The following is a 16746-nucleotide window of genomic DNA, read 5'->3' as shown; positions in this document are numbered from 1 at the left end:
ATGGAGTAGAAACCTCTCGGAAAGGAGAAAGACTGGTTGGTGTTCCTGGAAGTGTCCAGAACTGCATTCAGCATCCATGGCTACTTGGTCTGAATTTCCCTGCTGTCTTCAGTTGTGCTTCTAAAAGGACATCTCTTCTAAACACACTTGCCTACAGCTGAGACTACAGCAACTGTGGCCCTTGATTTGATCCTTGACCTGTTTGGCACTTTTTATTTTGTGAAAGGGGGCAAATTTCAAATGTCAGACATGGGAAATCTTGCATTTTCTGAGACAGAATGAAGGCAAGGATTGGGGCTGAGGGGCGCTGGTCACTACAGGGTGGTTCTCTGATGTAGGGCAAACAAGGGGAAGCGAGGCAAGAGGGCAATAAGGAAGGAGTCTACGGAAATAGGGAAGTAATGCAACAGGGAATGAGAGGGGTCCTTTGTAGGACGGAATGTGTAGACTTGGGCATTTTAGCACACACATATCAAAGGTGAAAAAAAGCTTAAAATAGTGGAGAGGGGAGGAAATATGTCTCATCTAGTGGGATACATCCATTCATTATATGTTAAACCTACTACCAGGCTTCAGAATCCTGCAAGGGCCAGAGTATAACTTCACCATTAGAATGAGAACTACTCTGAGATAATAGCTACTAGCGTATTTTCAAGTTTATAAGGAGCAAAAAGCTGAGACTATACTTAAATGTTTTTCTGCAGTTTTTCCCAAGGTAAAGTGCTTTGCAGAAACTTGATTAGAATACATTAGCACTGACTATTTATGAGGGGTCAGGGTTTATTAAGTTTTGGTAGATCTTGTATGAAGGTAGTCTGGCCATTAAGAAGAGAGAGAGCCAAACTGGTTTGGCTCAGTGGATAGAGCATTGGCCTGTGGACTGAAAGGTCCCAGGTTCGATTCCGGTCAAGGGCATGTGCCTTGGTTGCGGGCACATCCCCAGTTGGGGGTGTGCAGGAGGCAGCTGGTCGATGTTCCTCTCTCATCGATGTTTCTAGCTCTCTATCCCTCTCCCTTCCTCTCTGTAAAAATCAATAAAATATATTAAAAAAAAAAGAAGAGAGAGAGTCAAAGTACATCAAGTCTGGTGTTATAAAGGGTTAAAGGAAAAACTGAATATATGGGAGTCTACCTGCCAATTATAGAACCATTCTTTACCCACAGATTAACAGGAAAAAAACTGAACTTGCAGTTAGAAAAAAAAAACACTTATGTTCCAGTATCAGATCTGGGACTTACTGACTGTGGCAAATATTTTAGTTTCTCTGAGATTATTTCTTTATCTGTACCTAGAAATGATGCTTTAATTTTTCTTACTATTTTCATTATTACTGATATGATACTTCTATACCAAATAAGTGGGGAAAATATATACATTTGGTTTTATATATACATAATGCTCAACAAAAGCATCCTGTTCCTATGAGAATCAAGTAGCTTTATTGGGAATTAAAAATAGAATATTGAGTGTTTTATTATTATTTCTAAATTATGTGCTACACATCCTTTATATCAGTAAAAATTATAACATATTTGTATATATATACATACACACACACACACACACAAGTTTTTGAGACTCAGTTACTAGCATGTAATGGATTCATGTCATATTCGTGTAATAAACTTCAAAAAAAACCTCTCTGGCTGTCTCAAATCATATAATAACAGAGCAATAGAGAACTTAAAAATCAATCACTCTAACCTCCTCATGTTACTGATGTGGAAATCCAGAACATCAGCGTCAAGTGGCTTCAGCCAAAGTTGCCCAGCTCTTTCAAGAGAACAAACCTATGAGGCAGGAGCACATTGTCTGAAGAAAGGCTGAGACTTCACAAAGAGGTCCCCAAGTGCTAAGGTAGTTCCAAACTCAAAGCTCAGCTTTCTAACAGTGGGAGAATGTTAATAGTTCTATGAATTATTAACAAGGAGGAAAAACAATCCCGTCTCGACTCCTTTGGGGGTCGCGACCCTTTCACAGGGGTCGCCTAAGACCATTGGAAAACACATATATAATTACATATTGTTTTTGTGATTAATCACTATGCTTTAATTATGTTCAAATTGTAACAATGAAATTGGGGGTCACCACAACATGAGGAACTGTATTAAAGGGTCGTGGCATTAGGAAGGTTGAGCAATCTAGAACCAATAAATTACCATTCTGTTCATTTTTTTAAAAAAATTTATTGATGGATTTTAAAGAGAGAAAAGGGGAGAGAAAGAGAGAGAGAGAAACACTGATTTGTTGTTTCATTTACTTATGCATTCATTGGTTGGTTCTTGTATGTGCCCTGACCAGGGATTGAATCTGCAACCTTGGCATATCAGGACAATGCTGTAACCTAAACCATTTGCATTCATTTCTTCCACCCAGAGTTAAAAGGAGTTTAATTAAAATCTGTTTAAAGGCAAGAATGTTACACATGTATTGTCATCCCATAAAAAGAACATTTTAAAAACACAATTCTCTGAATGCATAAAACAATTTATAAAGTTCTCATCTGAGATGGTAAAGACTTTTCATAATGAAAAATAACCTGCTTAACTCTTAAAGACTTATAAAGCATACATGAACAGCATAGTATGAGAAATTAGAAAAGATAGAATAATTTCCATGACTTTTTAACTGGAGTTTGACATATGCGATCTATACCACATTATAAAAAGATTCTGGGAAAGATGAAAAGTGAAAGTGTTTAAAGGGAAAGCCAAAAGAATGTATATAGTTCCACAGTGAAAGAAGGGAAAGATTAAGGTTTCCTCCTTGTCTCGGCTGCTGGAGCCCTCAGCAGAGGTTTTTGTTTTGTTTTGTTTTTTTAAATATATTTTTTACAGAGAGGAAGGGGGAGGGATAGAGAGTTAGAAACATTGATGAGAAATATCGATCAGCTGCCTCCTGCACACTCCCTACTGGGGATGTGCCTGCAACCAAGGTACATGCCCTTGAAAGGAATCGAACCTGGGACCCTTGAGTCCGCAGGCTGACACTCTATCCACTGAGCCAAACCAGTTAGGGCTCAGCGGAGGTTTTATGGTGAAAGATGAGAGTGCAGGCTGGATATTTATTGCTGAGCCAAGTGGCCACATGCACATTCTCCAGGCTGTTAGCACCATGTGCAATAGAAATGACATTCTATGACTTTCCCTCCCCATTCAACTGGACAGAGACAGGCAACTTCTATGACTCATTTCCATATCAATCTCTCAGTTACCTGATAAAATGAAAGACACATGTTACTCCCATTTGTTGGAGGTCACAACTACTCCCCACTTTACAGATGAACACTATGACTAACCATATTGATAGTCTGGAACTAATGTTAACATTACCCAGGTTAGTAAGTTGTGTTAAAATAACAACAAAGTGAGGCAGCACAAAGTGTCGAGAGCCTGGGACCTCCTCTGGACTCTGCCACTTACTGAGTCACCTTGGGGAAGCCTCAGTTTCCTCATCTGTAAGAGGGGATAATAATAATAATAATACTATTCCCCTAATAAGATTATTATAAATATTCAGTGGCTCAGTATGTTTCATGTATTCTTAGAACAGAGCCTGACATATTGTAAGCACTAGGCAGATGTTAACTATTAGCACTATATTTTATATAGGATGTTAATGGAAGGAATGAGTTGCAAAAAAAGGGAATTTTAGTCATAGAGTGGGATTTTAAATATTTTTAAAAATCATACATACATTCTATTTTAGGAATGAAATTTATTTATTGGTCAAAATTTAGTAAAGTGCCTTGAAAATAAACACCTCCCCTTTCACACATTTAATCAGATACCACCTCCCTAGAAAATTCACATACCCAAATCATATTGAAAGAGTGAGATGGCCCTAACTGGTTTGGCTCAGTGGATAGAGCGTTGGCCTGCAGACTGAAAGGTCCCAGGTTCGATTCCGGTCAAGGGCATGTAGCTTGGTTGTGGGCACATCCCCAGTAGGAGGTGTGCAGGAGGCAGCTAATAGATGTTTCTCTCTCATTGATGTTTCTGACTCTCTGTCTCTCTCCCTTCCTCTCTGTAAAAAATAAAATATTTTTTTTAAAAAAAGAGTGTGATGGAAGGAGAGAGAGAGAACAACCTAGCATCTGGGGATGTTGTACACAATGGGATCATGGTGGCAAATGCTATTGAAAAGTGTGACATAAAAAAAAAAGTATGACATGGGCTATTTGGTATATGTAGTACAACTTACCAGTATTATCGGGGCAGCTCACCACATTTCCAGTCACAAATGCCCTCAAAGTGTTTATGGCATATTCTAAAATAAGTGCATTCATATATATATATATATTCAGTAGTGTCTCATTTAAGATAAAGCATGAACTTATACAAGTCAAATTATATAGCAACTCAGTATTGACCTTCAATAAAAAACATTAAAACTGTATTTTCCTTTCATTTAGGACTAGAGAAGCTTGCACAAAAAGGGAAGTCATTGTCCCCTTTAGCAAGTATAACTGGAATATCACTCTTTTTGATTATATCCATGTGTCTTCTTCTCTTATGGAAAAAATACCAACCCTACAAAGGTAGGTGAAAATTAGAAAAACATTCTAAATGGCTTTATACAGGTACTAATAAGTTTCTTACTGTGTTTTTTCTCTCTTGGTTTCAGTTATAAAACAGAAGCTAGAAGGCAGGTAATGCATTTGTTCCTATGAAAATAATTTTTTTCTTGAATGCTTTTTCCTCAGTTGGTAAGACTGACAGAAATGCCAATTTGTCTTTTCAGGCCAGAAACAGAATACAGAAAAGCACAAACATGTTCAGGTAACGGCCAGGCTGAAAGGAGTTATTCTCACTGTAATGTGTATTAATGAATAGTACTGATATGATTCATTATATATAAAGTGCTAATGAAATAACAGAATTCACATAAGCTAATACTGTTGTCATACTAACAATCCTTTACCTTTGACTAGTGCCTTGATTTTATGTAAGTCGCCCAAGTCTGTAAGACAAATGCTCTTAAAAGTGAAAGGCACTCAACTCCATTTTACAGGCAGGAGAATCAAGGCTCAGAGAGATTAAGTCACTTGCCCACTGTCATGAGTTCTGAATCCATTTCCGCTGATCCTATTATTATTATTTTGAAAATTGCCCAGGGTTCCCTCACTTTGTTAATTCCAAAGGCAGATACAGTGCTGGCGGCTCCATCCCAGGGAGGAGAAAGGGAGGCTGGAAGGTTTGCTGCTTCTTTGTTCCCAGCATGCTCCTCAGGCCATCACTACTGACTCCCTACTGAGTTGTTCTAAGCTCACAATGGGACTTGGAGTCACACAGAGCTGGGTTTTACTCCCGTAAATGCCACTTTCCCCCAGTGTCACCTTGGGAAAATTATTTTTCCTGACCTCAACTTCCTCATCTATAAAATGAAGATAATAACTTCCCCTCAGGGTTGCTTTGAGAATTAAAAAGCATGATGTGAGTGGCATGCCTAATTCGATGCCTGGATGCTTAGTAAATATGGGTCTTCCTCCTCTTATCTAGTCCTTTCTCATAGATGATGGAATGTTGGGGCTAGGAAAGGCCCCAAAGAGACCACCTGGTTCCTCCTCGCCACCCCATTCCTGCCATTTTTCAGATGATAGTTTAGTGATCTTGACATCATACTGCATTATATTTTGTATGTCTGCGCAGCTGTGGTTATTTCTTTTTTATTTGTCCTGGTGGTCTCGGTTAGATCCAGGGGGTGCAGTAGATATTATGAGTGGATGAAGAGCTGCGGCAACTGCCAGACCGAGCCTTGGTGGCTGTAAGTCTCTGTAACTGACAGTTACAAAGGACAAGCCAGCCCAGGAGTGTTTATTCCAATACAGAATACGCTGTTCCCAGGTCAGGCTTTAAGAATACTTGTCCCAATCCAGTTTCAATTCTCAGCTTCAGAAGGAGTGATTTCCAACACTGCTTAGTACCCATGCGACCATAGGGATTGGGAAATTGGTTGCTTACACATACCACTTGAAGCAAACAATTAAGATAAGTTTTACAAAGGCTTAAAAACAACAGCAGCAAGTTGAGGCGTCTGGTTTTTAAGTAGTATTTGTTTTCCGTTTCAGGCCATGAAGATGCTCTGGATGACTTCGGAATATACGAATTTGTTGCTTTCCCAGATGCTTCTGGTGTTCCCAGGGTTGGTTTCCCTAGTGGCTGATTAGCTGAGTAGTAGAATTCTGCTTCGGCAGAAGTGTCAGCCGCACTCCTTTGAGCGCTGGGCAGTGCAGGTCAGATGGCTGCGTCCCCTGGCAGCGGTGTGACTCACTGTGGCTGGATCTGAGGAGCTAAGCACCTTCCTTAGACTTTATAAATAAGGCTGACACAAGAAAGGAAGTGACACTGATCCATAAACATTATTTGCCTGGTAAGCCCACTGGTGAGAACTAACTAGGTAGAAGGTCAAGAGAACAGAATCAATCAGGAATCAGGAATCCCTGGTTGAATCATTTCGCACCACTGCATGGACTACAACCTGTCACTTCACCAACTCTCTCTCCCCCCCCTCAGCTTCCCCTTCCCCATTCCCCTCATATTCCTTGAGGTCACTGCAAAGACGACTGATCATACCCTTGAAAGGTACCTTATGCTCTTCATAAGAAAGGCACCACATAAACCCAAAGTAAGCAAGTACGCATCTTTATTTTTATCCTAAAGGTGCCTGAGATGTGAGAGGGGGAGCTTTTACACACTTGAAGCCTTTTTTTTGTCCAGCCATCAAAGACAAGGTCTTTTGAAGCAATCGGTTTTGTTTCACAGCATGCAGAATGTGTTTCTGAGCTATTCAGCTCATTGACATCTGTATAGATTTGTGTAGGATCGATCTTTTCTCAGCTTCCTTATTCTCCTATGATCGTTCACGTAATGAAGACGGCATAAACAGACTACTTGCTTCTGGGTGGCTTAAACCTATTTGTTGTTAGGGATAGTCACCTCACTTGCTCAGAGAATTCTATCAATATAAGGTTCATCCAGTCAGTTTCCTGGCCACAGACTTTATTTCACAAACACCATGTGAGTAATGGAGGGGGACTGATTGGATTCCATCCTAAGGGTGGCTGAGTAGTGCCAGTGCCTACATCATCGCAGACGAAGGGAAGGGCAGGACTGCATAGCAAAAGCTCTGCAATACCCTAGTCAGTCTCAGACAGGATTGGCTCACCCTTCACTTCTACAACCAAAAAGGCAAACGTAAGTATTTGGTGGGTCAGTGATTCAAACAGCTTTCCACCATGGCAGAAGTACCCCTTTCAAAAGGAGTGGCCTCTAAGTGGAAGAGCAGAAAACTAAAGAGCTGATAAGACTTGGAGTTGAATTTTCAAAGTTAGGAGTTCTTTCTTTTAAATCAGGCACTTTTCCTTCCTAGGGATTCATTAGAGTGAGATCTAGGTAAGAAACTTAACATTTAGCCTTGTAATTAATCAGCATTCAGTTTGAAGATTTTATTGGGAGGATTTCTATTTGCTGTAAAAATGCTACAATCGGCAAGAACTTGAGGAGACAAATGAGTGCTTTCATTACATACCTGAAGCCCCAGTTATTTCTGTCATAAGTAGAATAACTTTAATTGGAGCTATGCCCATCTTCAAAGCTGAAACTCCCAAGGAATCAGATAAGGTTCTTCACGGGTGCCAGGTGCCTCGGGAAGAAGTGAGAAATCAAAGCAACAACGGCAGGAGGAGGAGGAGAAGGGTGAGGACCAGAACATATGTAGGAAGGAGAAGCCAGAATGGCAATTGTGTGTGAAGATTAGCAGCAAAATGCAACATCTTGGAGAAGAAAAGGAGAAATAATAATAACACCAAGATATGAATATTGAAGTTAAGAAGGGAAATACATTGAATTACTAACTTTTTGCATTTTTTAAAAAATCAGAATCGCCTCCTATCTGGTTGTGGTACGTGTGCAGATGGAATGCTATCCTCTCTCTACTTGCTGTACATGTCACTGTCCCCGTAGCACCTCTTTCAGAAGTGGAACAGGAAGCAATGGCATGAAATCAACCAATTTATTATGTGTTAACAGCGCTAATGTTAGGTTAGCTAAGTGAGTTATTATCTATAGACTGCTTTTAGCACGGGCCATGAACGCCTCCGTACCAAAGAAAATCAAGAGTGGATCTCAAGTACAAACTGTAAACCAAAAATCTCCTTACCACACACACACACACACACACCAAAAAAAAAAAGGACAAAGGACAAATCACATATTCTAGGGCTGCCCACGACAGCTTTAGCAAGTGGAATGGAACAGGCAGTTTCCAGAAAAACATAAAGTTAAGTTGTTCCAATATAACCTAGCAAGCCAACCTGGGATGAGAAACAGAACTTTCGGATGATTTATCAAGTAAAAAGGTCCTAGGTAGAGATACAGAGAGGACAGAAAGTGATCACAAACGTGAAGAATAGGAGGAGTTTGGGATACGATACGGAGGGGAACCAGACTTTATAAATAGAAGGCAGTGTTTACAAAATTTAATTATTAAATACAAGGGATAGGAGTTATGAATTCCAGTTTCAATAAACTACATGTTGGTTTTTAACTAGACAGAAATTCACTACTATACTTTCCACATTCACCCAAGCCTTTTAGTCTATAGAGCCCCTTACTGCATTCAAACTTAAACATCTCCCTCTGTGTGTTCTATATTTCTTGGTACTGGCTTTACTAACTTGCAATGTGATGAGGGCTTTTGTCTTTCTTTCAACCATCCTTGGAGACATAAATGGTGCAAAAAGTTAATCAGGCTGTAATATAAAAGACTAGAAACCCGGTGCATGATATTCACCTGGCCTGCACCCTCTCACAATCCGGGGCCCCTCGGGGGATGTCTGCTAAGCTGGCAGGTGGACATCCTTCTCATAATCCGGGATCTCTCGCTCCTTACTGCCTGCCTGCTCGCTGCTCCTTACAGCTTGGATTGCTGCTCCTTAGCACTGCCACAAAGCAGGAGAGGCTCCCACCACCGCCACTGAGCTCACCAGCCATGAGCCTGGCTTCTGGCTGAGCAGCGCTCTCCCTATGGGAGCGCACTGACCACCAGGGGGCAGCTCCTGCGTTGAGCGTCTGCCCCCTGGTGGTCAGTGCGCATCATAGTGACCAGTCGTTTTGGTCGTTCCACCATAATGGTCGCTTAGTCTTTTACTGTATAGATAATAATATGCGCTCTCTGATTCTAAGCTGTCCTGATAGCTTCTCTTTTGCCATTCTTTCTTTCTATTTTAGTTCCTTCACAATACTATCAACTTTTGTCTTAAATTATAAAAAAAAATGATAGCTTTGTCAAGCTATTCCTCTTCTAACCTCATAGCTATGCTGTTACACTAAATACCATAGGGCATGTGCAGGAAACTATAGCAAGGAGGAATTGAGTATTGTAGGGAAGAGAAACAGTTATAATTCTCTATTCATCACTACTTGCAGCTGTTTGCAGCTTTGCAGCATAGTGGAAAGACTGTGTACTAGTCTGCTATTTTTTTTTTTTTAATGTGCTACATTTTCTAGATGCCCAGTAGGTCTGTTCCAGCCTCTGATGGTGCATCTGGGCAAGAGTTGCACAGTACAATTTATGAAGTTATTCAGCACATCCCTGCCCAACAGCAAGACCATCCAGAGTAAGTATGAACCTGATTTTGGCAATCCTACCTTGGAGGGGCTCTGCATTCAGCCCCGCTTTCCCCAGAATTTGTTGTAAGTCTCAGAAGAGGTTATTAAAATGAGAAATTATAGCTGCTGTACATAGTTCCCCACCTGAAAATAATCTTAAGAAACAAAACAGGCAAACACACTATCTTCTGGGGCCGTGCACTTGGGCCAGTGGAGGAAAGGGAGATCTAGAATCCAGCACTTCACCCAACGAATCCACATTGGGGTATGATAGTGATCTTAGGCCAGTACTCAAGCCACCTTGGTTATCTTGATGATTTTCCAGTGACTATGGTGGTTTTAGAACCAATGATGTGTCACTATAAATAGGACCAGAAAAACCACCACAAATAATCTACAAAATGTGCTCAACACTGTCGCCCCCAAATACCCTTCCTGCTTACAGACTGGAAGCGGGCTACTCCCAAGTGAACAGGGCCACAGTGAGGACTGGCCTCCCACCGAGAGGACAAAACCTTCGCTGAGGGCGATGCCAGGAAACTGCTTACCCAGTTAACCGCAGGAGTAACACTGAGGAGCCCCCAACCTTCCCAGCCTCGGAGAAGCTAAACCTACAGCCTTCTGAAATAATGAAATGAACTTCCCTTTTTTGTGGGCTTCAGCTGCCTACAGGCATAACTGCCACAAATCATCTTCCATCATTTATTTGTCATTTATTGACTTTGAAAAGAACATCAATAACCACACACAGGAACTTCCCCTCTGGCAAAAAAACAACAACACAGTTCTAGTGAAGCAATTCATGCACACCTCTGGGTAAATACCAAAAATAACAGCTAGCAGTGGATGAATGCATGGGAAATCAGCGTGCAGGGAGGAGACCCGGTCCCGAGAGCTATGTGGTCATTTATGGGCTAAGTGGCAAGAGGACCTCCAAGGACCCCATCAGTGCCTTCCTGCTTGTCCCAGGGAGCCTGGAGAAAAGGGAGTCAAGTAATTTAGGAGCAGACCCTGATCCAGCTAGGAACTTCTGGTTTAAAAATTGTGTTAAAGCATGTTTTTAATAACATGCAAGAGTGGAATATTATTCCATGACAATTAAAAAAAAACAACTCTCTAAAAATATACCTACCTGGATTAGAAAATTAAGAGATACTTTCGTTTAATATAAGAAATAGAAAGAATGTTAAGAGCTTGCTTCCTAATTTTCAAATTGTATCCAATTAAAAATTTTATCCTACTTAAATTCATTTGTTTTTCTACATGTCCTTTGTTCTGCATATCTATTGTTCTAATTAGAATGCAAACAAATCAAATGAAAGCTTGAGATTTGTCTTTTAAGGTTCCCCATAATGAAATAAATGCTCATCTTAAACTGTGGAATATGGCAGCTGCAATTTCTGAACACAAAATGATGAGGTTGGTTTTGCATGTGAAAAAAACTAATCTCCAAATAAAAAATCAGCCTCTTGGATGAGAATGCTTTCAGACATGAGCAATATCTTTACGACTTTTTGGAAATAGAAAACTTTATTTCAGAAATAAGCTTCGAAGGGAGAAATGCTCTTTTCAAGCACATAAAGGACTATTCAAAACTGCTTCCTCCAGGGAAAGGGCGCCCAGGAACACCAACTTACACTCCCAGCCCTGGTGCCCTCCCCCATCTCCGGGCCTCTCTCTTCTCACCAACCTCTCCCCCTCAGGGTCCTTGTGTCCCACTGTGTGCCGTTGTCTTCCAGCACCTCTCTTCCTTCACCCCCATCCTTTGATATCCCCCTGATTCTGCCCTTCTCTTTTCCTCTCTTTCTCTGTGACACTGTCTCCCTTCTCTCTAGTATCTCTTCTAAAATTGTCCTCCTCTGTCTCTCTCCCAACCGATCCTAGAGGGAGCCAACATATTTCACAGTGCTATTTTCCTCCAATAGAGATTTATGGTAGCTATTCTACATTGTAAAAATAAACAGGTAGAATATTTGCTTTTTTATTCTATCAGAAACTGTTTTGCACTTATTTTATTTACAGTCAATCCACAAACATTTCCAGGATGTTAATTATGTGCTAGGGATAGAGATTAAATGAGACTCAGTCTTTTAAGGATTTCATACTTTAGTGGGTTCCTATTTGCTTATTTTAACTAAGGACTAGTGATCCTTAGTAGAATAAATATTCCTCAGTAGAATAAACATGGCCTAAACATACAGAGACCATTTTTCTCTCCTGATTGCCTGTGGTTTTATGCTCTAGGTCCCAGTAAATTCAAAGATCAATTTCATGAATAATGCAGTATTACTGTGGTTAGTGAAACTCCCACACCCCTTGTTCCCAAGGTGAATGCGCCAGCTTTGGTAAAAAGTCCTAACTTACTTTCTTTTACTTCTGACAGTTGCTTCTGAGATAGGAAAGACAGCCAAAAAGTTTTGTTCTTTGGCTATTCTAGCAGTGTTGTTTTCATAACTACATGTGTTTATTACCTAATTGGACAGGGGTTAACAAACTTGTAGGTTGACCTGTGTCCATATTCTAGTACTCAGCCCAATTATTTGTACATTGAACTTGCGGCTGCATTTATTTAAATGCTGTCTGTTGACCTCATTAATTGCCCTTGGCACGGTTTGTTTTGACCCCAAGACTGGCTGTTAGGATCTTAAAAAACAGGCCATTCAAGTAGGGAAACCTTCAGTTTCAAAAAGAAATTATCTACAGAATTTAGTGATTACTTACTCTATACTTTTTAGCTTATAAATGTAATTTTCTTGAACCAGTTCCAAACACACACATTATTTGCAGCCATGGAAAGAAAGGATGTAAGGTCCTTCTACCTTTAGAGCTAGAAATCTATAAAATATGTCACATATTTTAACATCTCTTTGCCAGGTGAGCACTCATAGGCAAGCAGTGCACAGGAGTGAAATAATGAAGGAATGTTTTGAGGAAAAACAGTGGAAATGTATATGCATCTGGAATCAGTGAAGAAATGAAGCTCAATACATCTTGATCCTTTTAAACACAGACTAGAGTCATTTATGGAACTTGGACTGCCGGTTTCCCTGCATACACAGAAGGCACCGTGCACTGTGCTGCAGCGGAACGTGGCTGGGAAAGGTGAAGGTCCTCCGTGGATAGTATTTATCGTGCTGATGGACAGGAAGAAAAAGCTGGGACTTTCCAACTGGCCTTTTCGTGTCCAGCTTCTCTAAAAAGCACAATTACTTCTAACGTATACTTTCACTGTCATCATCACTGACAGTCACATCTAACTTACAAATGTGGAAGCTTTATAGTTGTAAAAAATTTAGCAGGCTTTGTTTTATTAAATTCTCATAACTGTTAAGATTGCTATATTTATTTTTTTTATTACATTCCCGAATTTCCTTCTTGCTCTTTGTACCACAGAACAATGATGGTTGTCACAAAAGCAAGACTATGCCTTTTCCTAGGTTGTCAATCACCAATGGTGTTTTTGAAAAGACATAAAAGGTTGAAGGAAATGACTCATTTTTTAATTTTGTTCAAGAAAAGATGGATTCAAATAAATTATTTTGTTTGTTTTTTTGGGGGTTTTTTGGTTTGTTTTGTGTTTTTTTTTTTTTTTTTTGCTTTTTTATGGCCTTGATTCTTTGTCTTGTAGAGTAAAATTTTTACATAAATCCGGATTGTAGAATTAGATTTTTTTATTCTTATTTCTCAATGTGCAATTAAGTATAAATTACAGAGAACTACTAAAATAACCATCTTGCTCTCTCACATCTATCTTTTTTCAGGCTTGATATTTTTACCCTATTGAATGGTTGATCCTGGGAAAGTTTCCTTCCTTGGATGTTGCTGCATTTAAAAAATTAGTTAGAAGCCAATTGGCAGAATTAGATATCATCCCACAAACCCCAAATGAAATAACTGATTCAGGTGACAATCATCATTAGGCAAGATTGATAGATGAAATGTACCAGGTAAAACCACTAGATAACCAAGGATCAGGTTGCAGGGACTGTGAGAAGAAGGTGGTCTGGGGCCTAGAGACAAGCAGGCATATGGTGGCAACAGCCAACTGTTCTGGGTGCAGTGAGGCCCAGGGGCTGGGTACAGAATAGTCATCTAAGTCTTGTAGGTCTTAAAGATGAAAGATAAATATCTTCAATGTGTTTAGTCACATTGGCTGCAAACACTCTGGTCTGGCAAGCTACCCTTTAGGATTTTATTTCACCCAAATAAAGGTAGAAACAACCCAAATATCCAACTATAGGGGATTTTTAAATAGTGTGAATGATTCTATATCTATACAATGGTTCATACTGCAATTACTGAAAAAAAGAAGATATATGACTATATTTAAACTGATTTTAAACTGTGCTTATGCCCTATTATTTTTTTATAGGAGAAATAAGTAAAAAGAATAGCATTTCTCTTGTAGAGTATTTCAGGTGAACCACTATATTTACACTGTACCTCCCATATTTTCATAGAAGCACATGGTAAAAAGAAAATTAAGACTAAGTTTCACAACCCCTTTCTAGTCTGCTTTATCTACCACCCTTATATAATTTCTGCTGAAGTCTATCAGTCCTACCACAAATATTTTATTCTCATTAGTAAAAAATATATTTTATCTGATTAGAAAAGGAATTCATGCCCACTATAAAAATATGTATACTTAGACATGCAGAAGGCCAACCACATGACAATTAAAATGGCCAGTAGAGAGATCTCAAATGTTCTTGTGACCAAAAGAAAATTGTAATTATGTGAAGTAATGAATGTGCTAACTTTATTGTGGTAAATATTTTACAGTATATAAATATACCAAATCATTATACCTTAAACTTACACAATGTTATATGTCAATTATGTCTCAATAAAGATGAAACAATAATGTAATATCATTGTAATCTCACCTCTCAGAAATAATCTGTTAGCATTTTCCTAGATTAGTTATGCACTGTCTCTTCATATTCATTCCAGTTCCAGGAAGAATTTATGGTAACTCATATAAATGCATAATATAACAAGATAAAATACACTCAAAGATATTAAGTTAGCAAAGAAAACAGGATGAAGGAACATTGAGAGTTTATAAAGGCAAAGTAAAAGCAGAAGTGATGTTAATAAAATAGATGGTGAATTCCCCTTCACCTTTGAGTATGGTTTATACCACTGAGATCTCACAGCGTATACAGGTGCATGTGTAAGCCGAATGTGATGTGTAATTACCAGAGCCAGACAAAGGTTGCAATTCTACTGAACCGGTAGGAGAGAGCTGGTGGGCTTCCCAGTCACCACTAACCCAGGTCCATCCACCTCTCCCCTCCTTTCTCAATCCTGAATCCTCTCCCCCCAGACTTCCAGGGCAGATACTGACTACAAAGAGCCCCTGCTGCTTCTCCATGTTCCCTTTCTAGACCCTTTCTGGAACACGTTAAACCGTGGACAATCTCAAGCAGCATTTTCTTGGGTAGGTAAAAATACAGTCACAATTCACAAATCAAAATCCTATAAAAAGCATGCACCACGCCCAGATGGTGTAGCTCAGTGGTTCAGCATCACCCGATGAACCAGGAGGTCATGGTTCAATTCCCGTCCGGGCACATGTCCAGACTGCAAGCTCTATCGATCCCCAGTGTGTGGCATGCAGGAGGCAGCCGATCAATGTTTCTCTCTCCTCATTAATGTTTCTTTCTCTCCCTCTCTCTTCCTCTCTGAAATCAATAAAAATATATTTAAAAATAAAATAAAAAGCATGCATCAAGATAGTTGTTTTTATTAGTTTTGGGGTTTGGTTTTGGCTACTTTGTGTATCCCTCCAGAGTTTCTTCCCATAAGCCAAAGGAAATTCAAACACTCTTTTCTGTTTTTTTCAAACTCATTTTCAATCACTTGTAATTCCTCTCATTTCTGTATCTCTCTCACACACACAAAAATACACAGACTCTCTTAGCGCATGGTTCCACTCAAGGCACCGAGGAATTGCTGAAGGGAAAAATGTGAAAGGATCTAGAATCCAATTAACTTTGCTGTCATTGGTGTGTGACACCGGATGACTCACTGCTTTTTTAGTAAATGGGGATGAAAATCTCATAAATTAATCAAGGTTTCCAAGGGAAGGGGCGAACCTAACCCAGATGTTCACCTAATTAACAAATTAACCTTTTAAAAACAGCCTAAAGTTCTTTCCTTATTACTAAACATCATCTTAGCTGTTGTTAAAGTTTTTAACTTTATATTATTGCTTCTAACTTGGAATAGAATTATATTCCCAGAAAATATTATTTTTCAAGAGTATATCCTGATAGAATTTTTAAGCAAAAAAAGAAAAGTACTATGAATAAAACATAGTTTTCCTGACATTTGTGCATTTCTGTGTTAATAAGACAATTTCAGTGAAACTGCACATGCATACTCAATGAAGGTCCATGAAATCCCTCAGTTCTACAAGATCATGTACCTTATAAAGTTTTATTAAAATAATAAAATTAAGTGATAAAATACATGGCACATAGGCAGTTATTTTACTATATATTATTAAAGATTTATTTTTAGAAAGTTTTTATTGCTATGAATCCCTGTGAGTTCTCATGTCATTCTTATACATTCCTTTAAAGCTTATGTTCAAATATATAGGGTGCAGCAAAAGTAGGTTTATAGTATTTTTGTATGGAAAAGAATACAATAAATAATAATACAAGAATAAACTCTGTGTTTCCTGTACTCATAACCATAAACCCACCTTCACCCCACCCTGAGTTTTTATTGCTATGAATCCCTGTGAGTTCTCATGTCATTCTTATACATTCCTTTAAAGCTTATGTTCAAATATATAGGGTGCAGCAAAAGTAGGTTTATAGTATTTTTGTATGGAAAAGAATACAATAAATAATAATACAAGAATAAACTCTGTGTTTCCTGTACTCATAACCATAAACCCACCTTCACCCCACCCTGTATATGAATGTGTATGTTTTAGTTGAAAACAGAGGCTTATTTTTCATAAGCAGACATGGAAATCAGACACAGCACTCAGATTTAACACTTATTCTCCTTCCTTCTCATCTCCCGGACACATTGTTTATTGAGATTATCATTGCCTAACTAGTGTGGCTCAGTGATTGAGAGCATCGACCCATGACCTAAGAGGTCACAGGT

General features: G+C 39.1%; 1 protein-coding gene across 2 annotated transcripts in view; it reads left to right on the top strand.

Annotated features, from left to right (window-relative positions):
* The window catches only part of HEPACAM2 (HEPACAM family member 2), a 39152-nt gene extending 26027 nt beyond the window's left edge, over positions 1-13125 (top strand). The window contains exons 5-10 of one of the 2 annotated variants that reach the window (XM_006779211.2): positions 4416-4541; positions 4628-4652; positions 4745-4782; positions 6072-6145; positions 9511-9620; positions 12487-13125. In XM_006779211.2, coding sequence (XP_006779274.1) covers positions 4416-4541; positions 4628-4652; positions 4745-4782; positions 6072-6145; positions 9511-9620; positions 12487-12490 — 377 coding nt within the window. In that variant the 3' untranslated portion in view covers positions 12491-13125. Of the gene's footprint in view, positions 1-4415; positions 4542-4627; positions 4653-4744; positions 4783-6071; positions 6146-9510; positions 9625-12486 lie in introns of those variants that run through there. The other variant, XM_006779212.2, reaches the window with a different exon arrangement.
* Positions 13126-16746: the final 3621 nt, after the last annotated feature.

Source organism: Myotis davidii, unplaced genomic scaffold (genome assembly GCF_000327345.1).
Source record: "Myotis davidii unplaced genomic scaffold, ASM32734v1 scaffold187, whole genome shotgun sequence".
Lineage (NCBI taxonomy): Eukaryota > Metazoa > Chordata > Mammalia > Chiroptera > Vespertilionidae > Myotis > Myotis davidii.
Note: the sequence above shows the minus strand (reverse complement) of the source record. Positions and strands in the feature narration are given on the sequence as shown.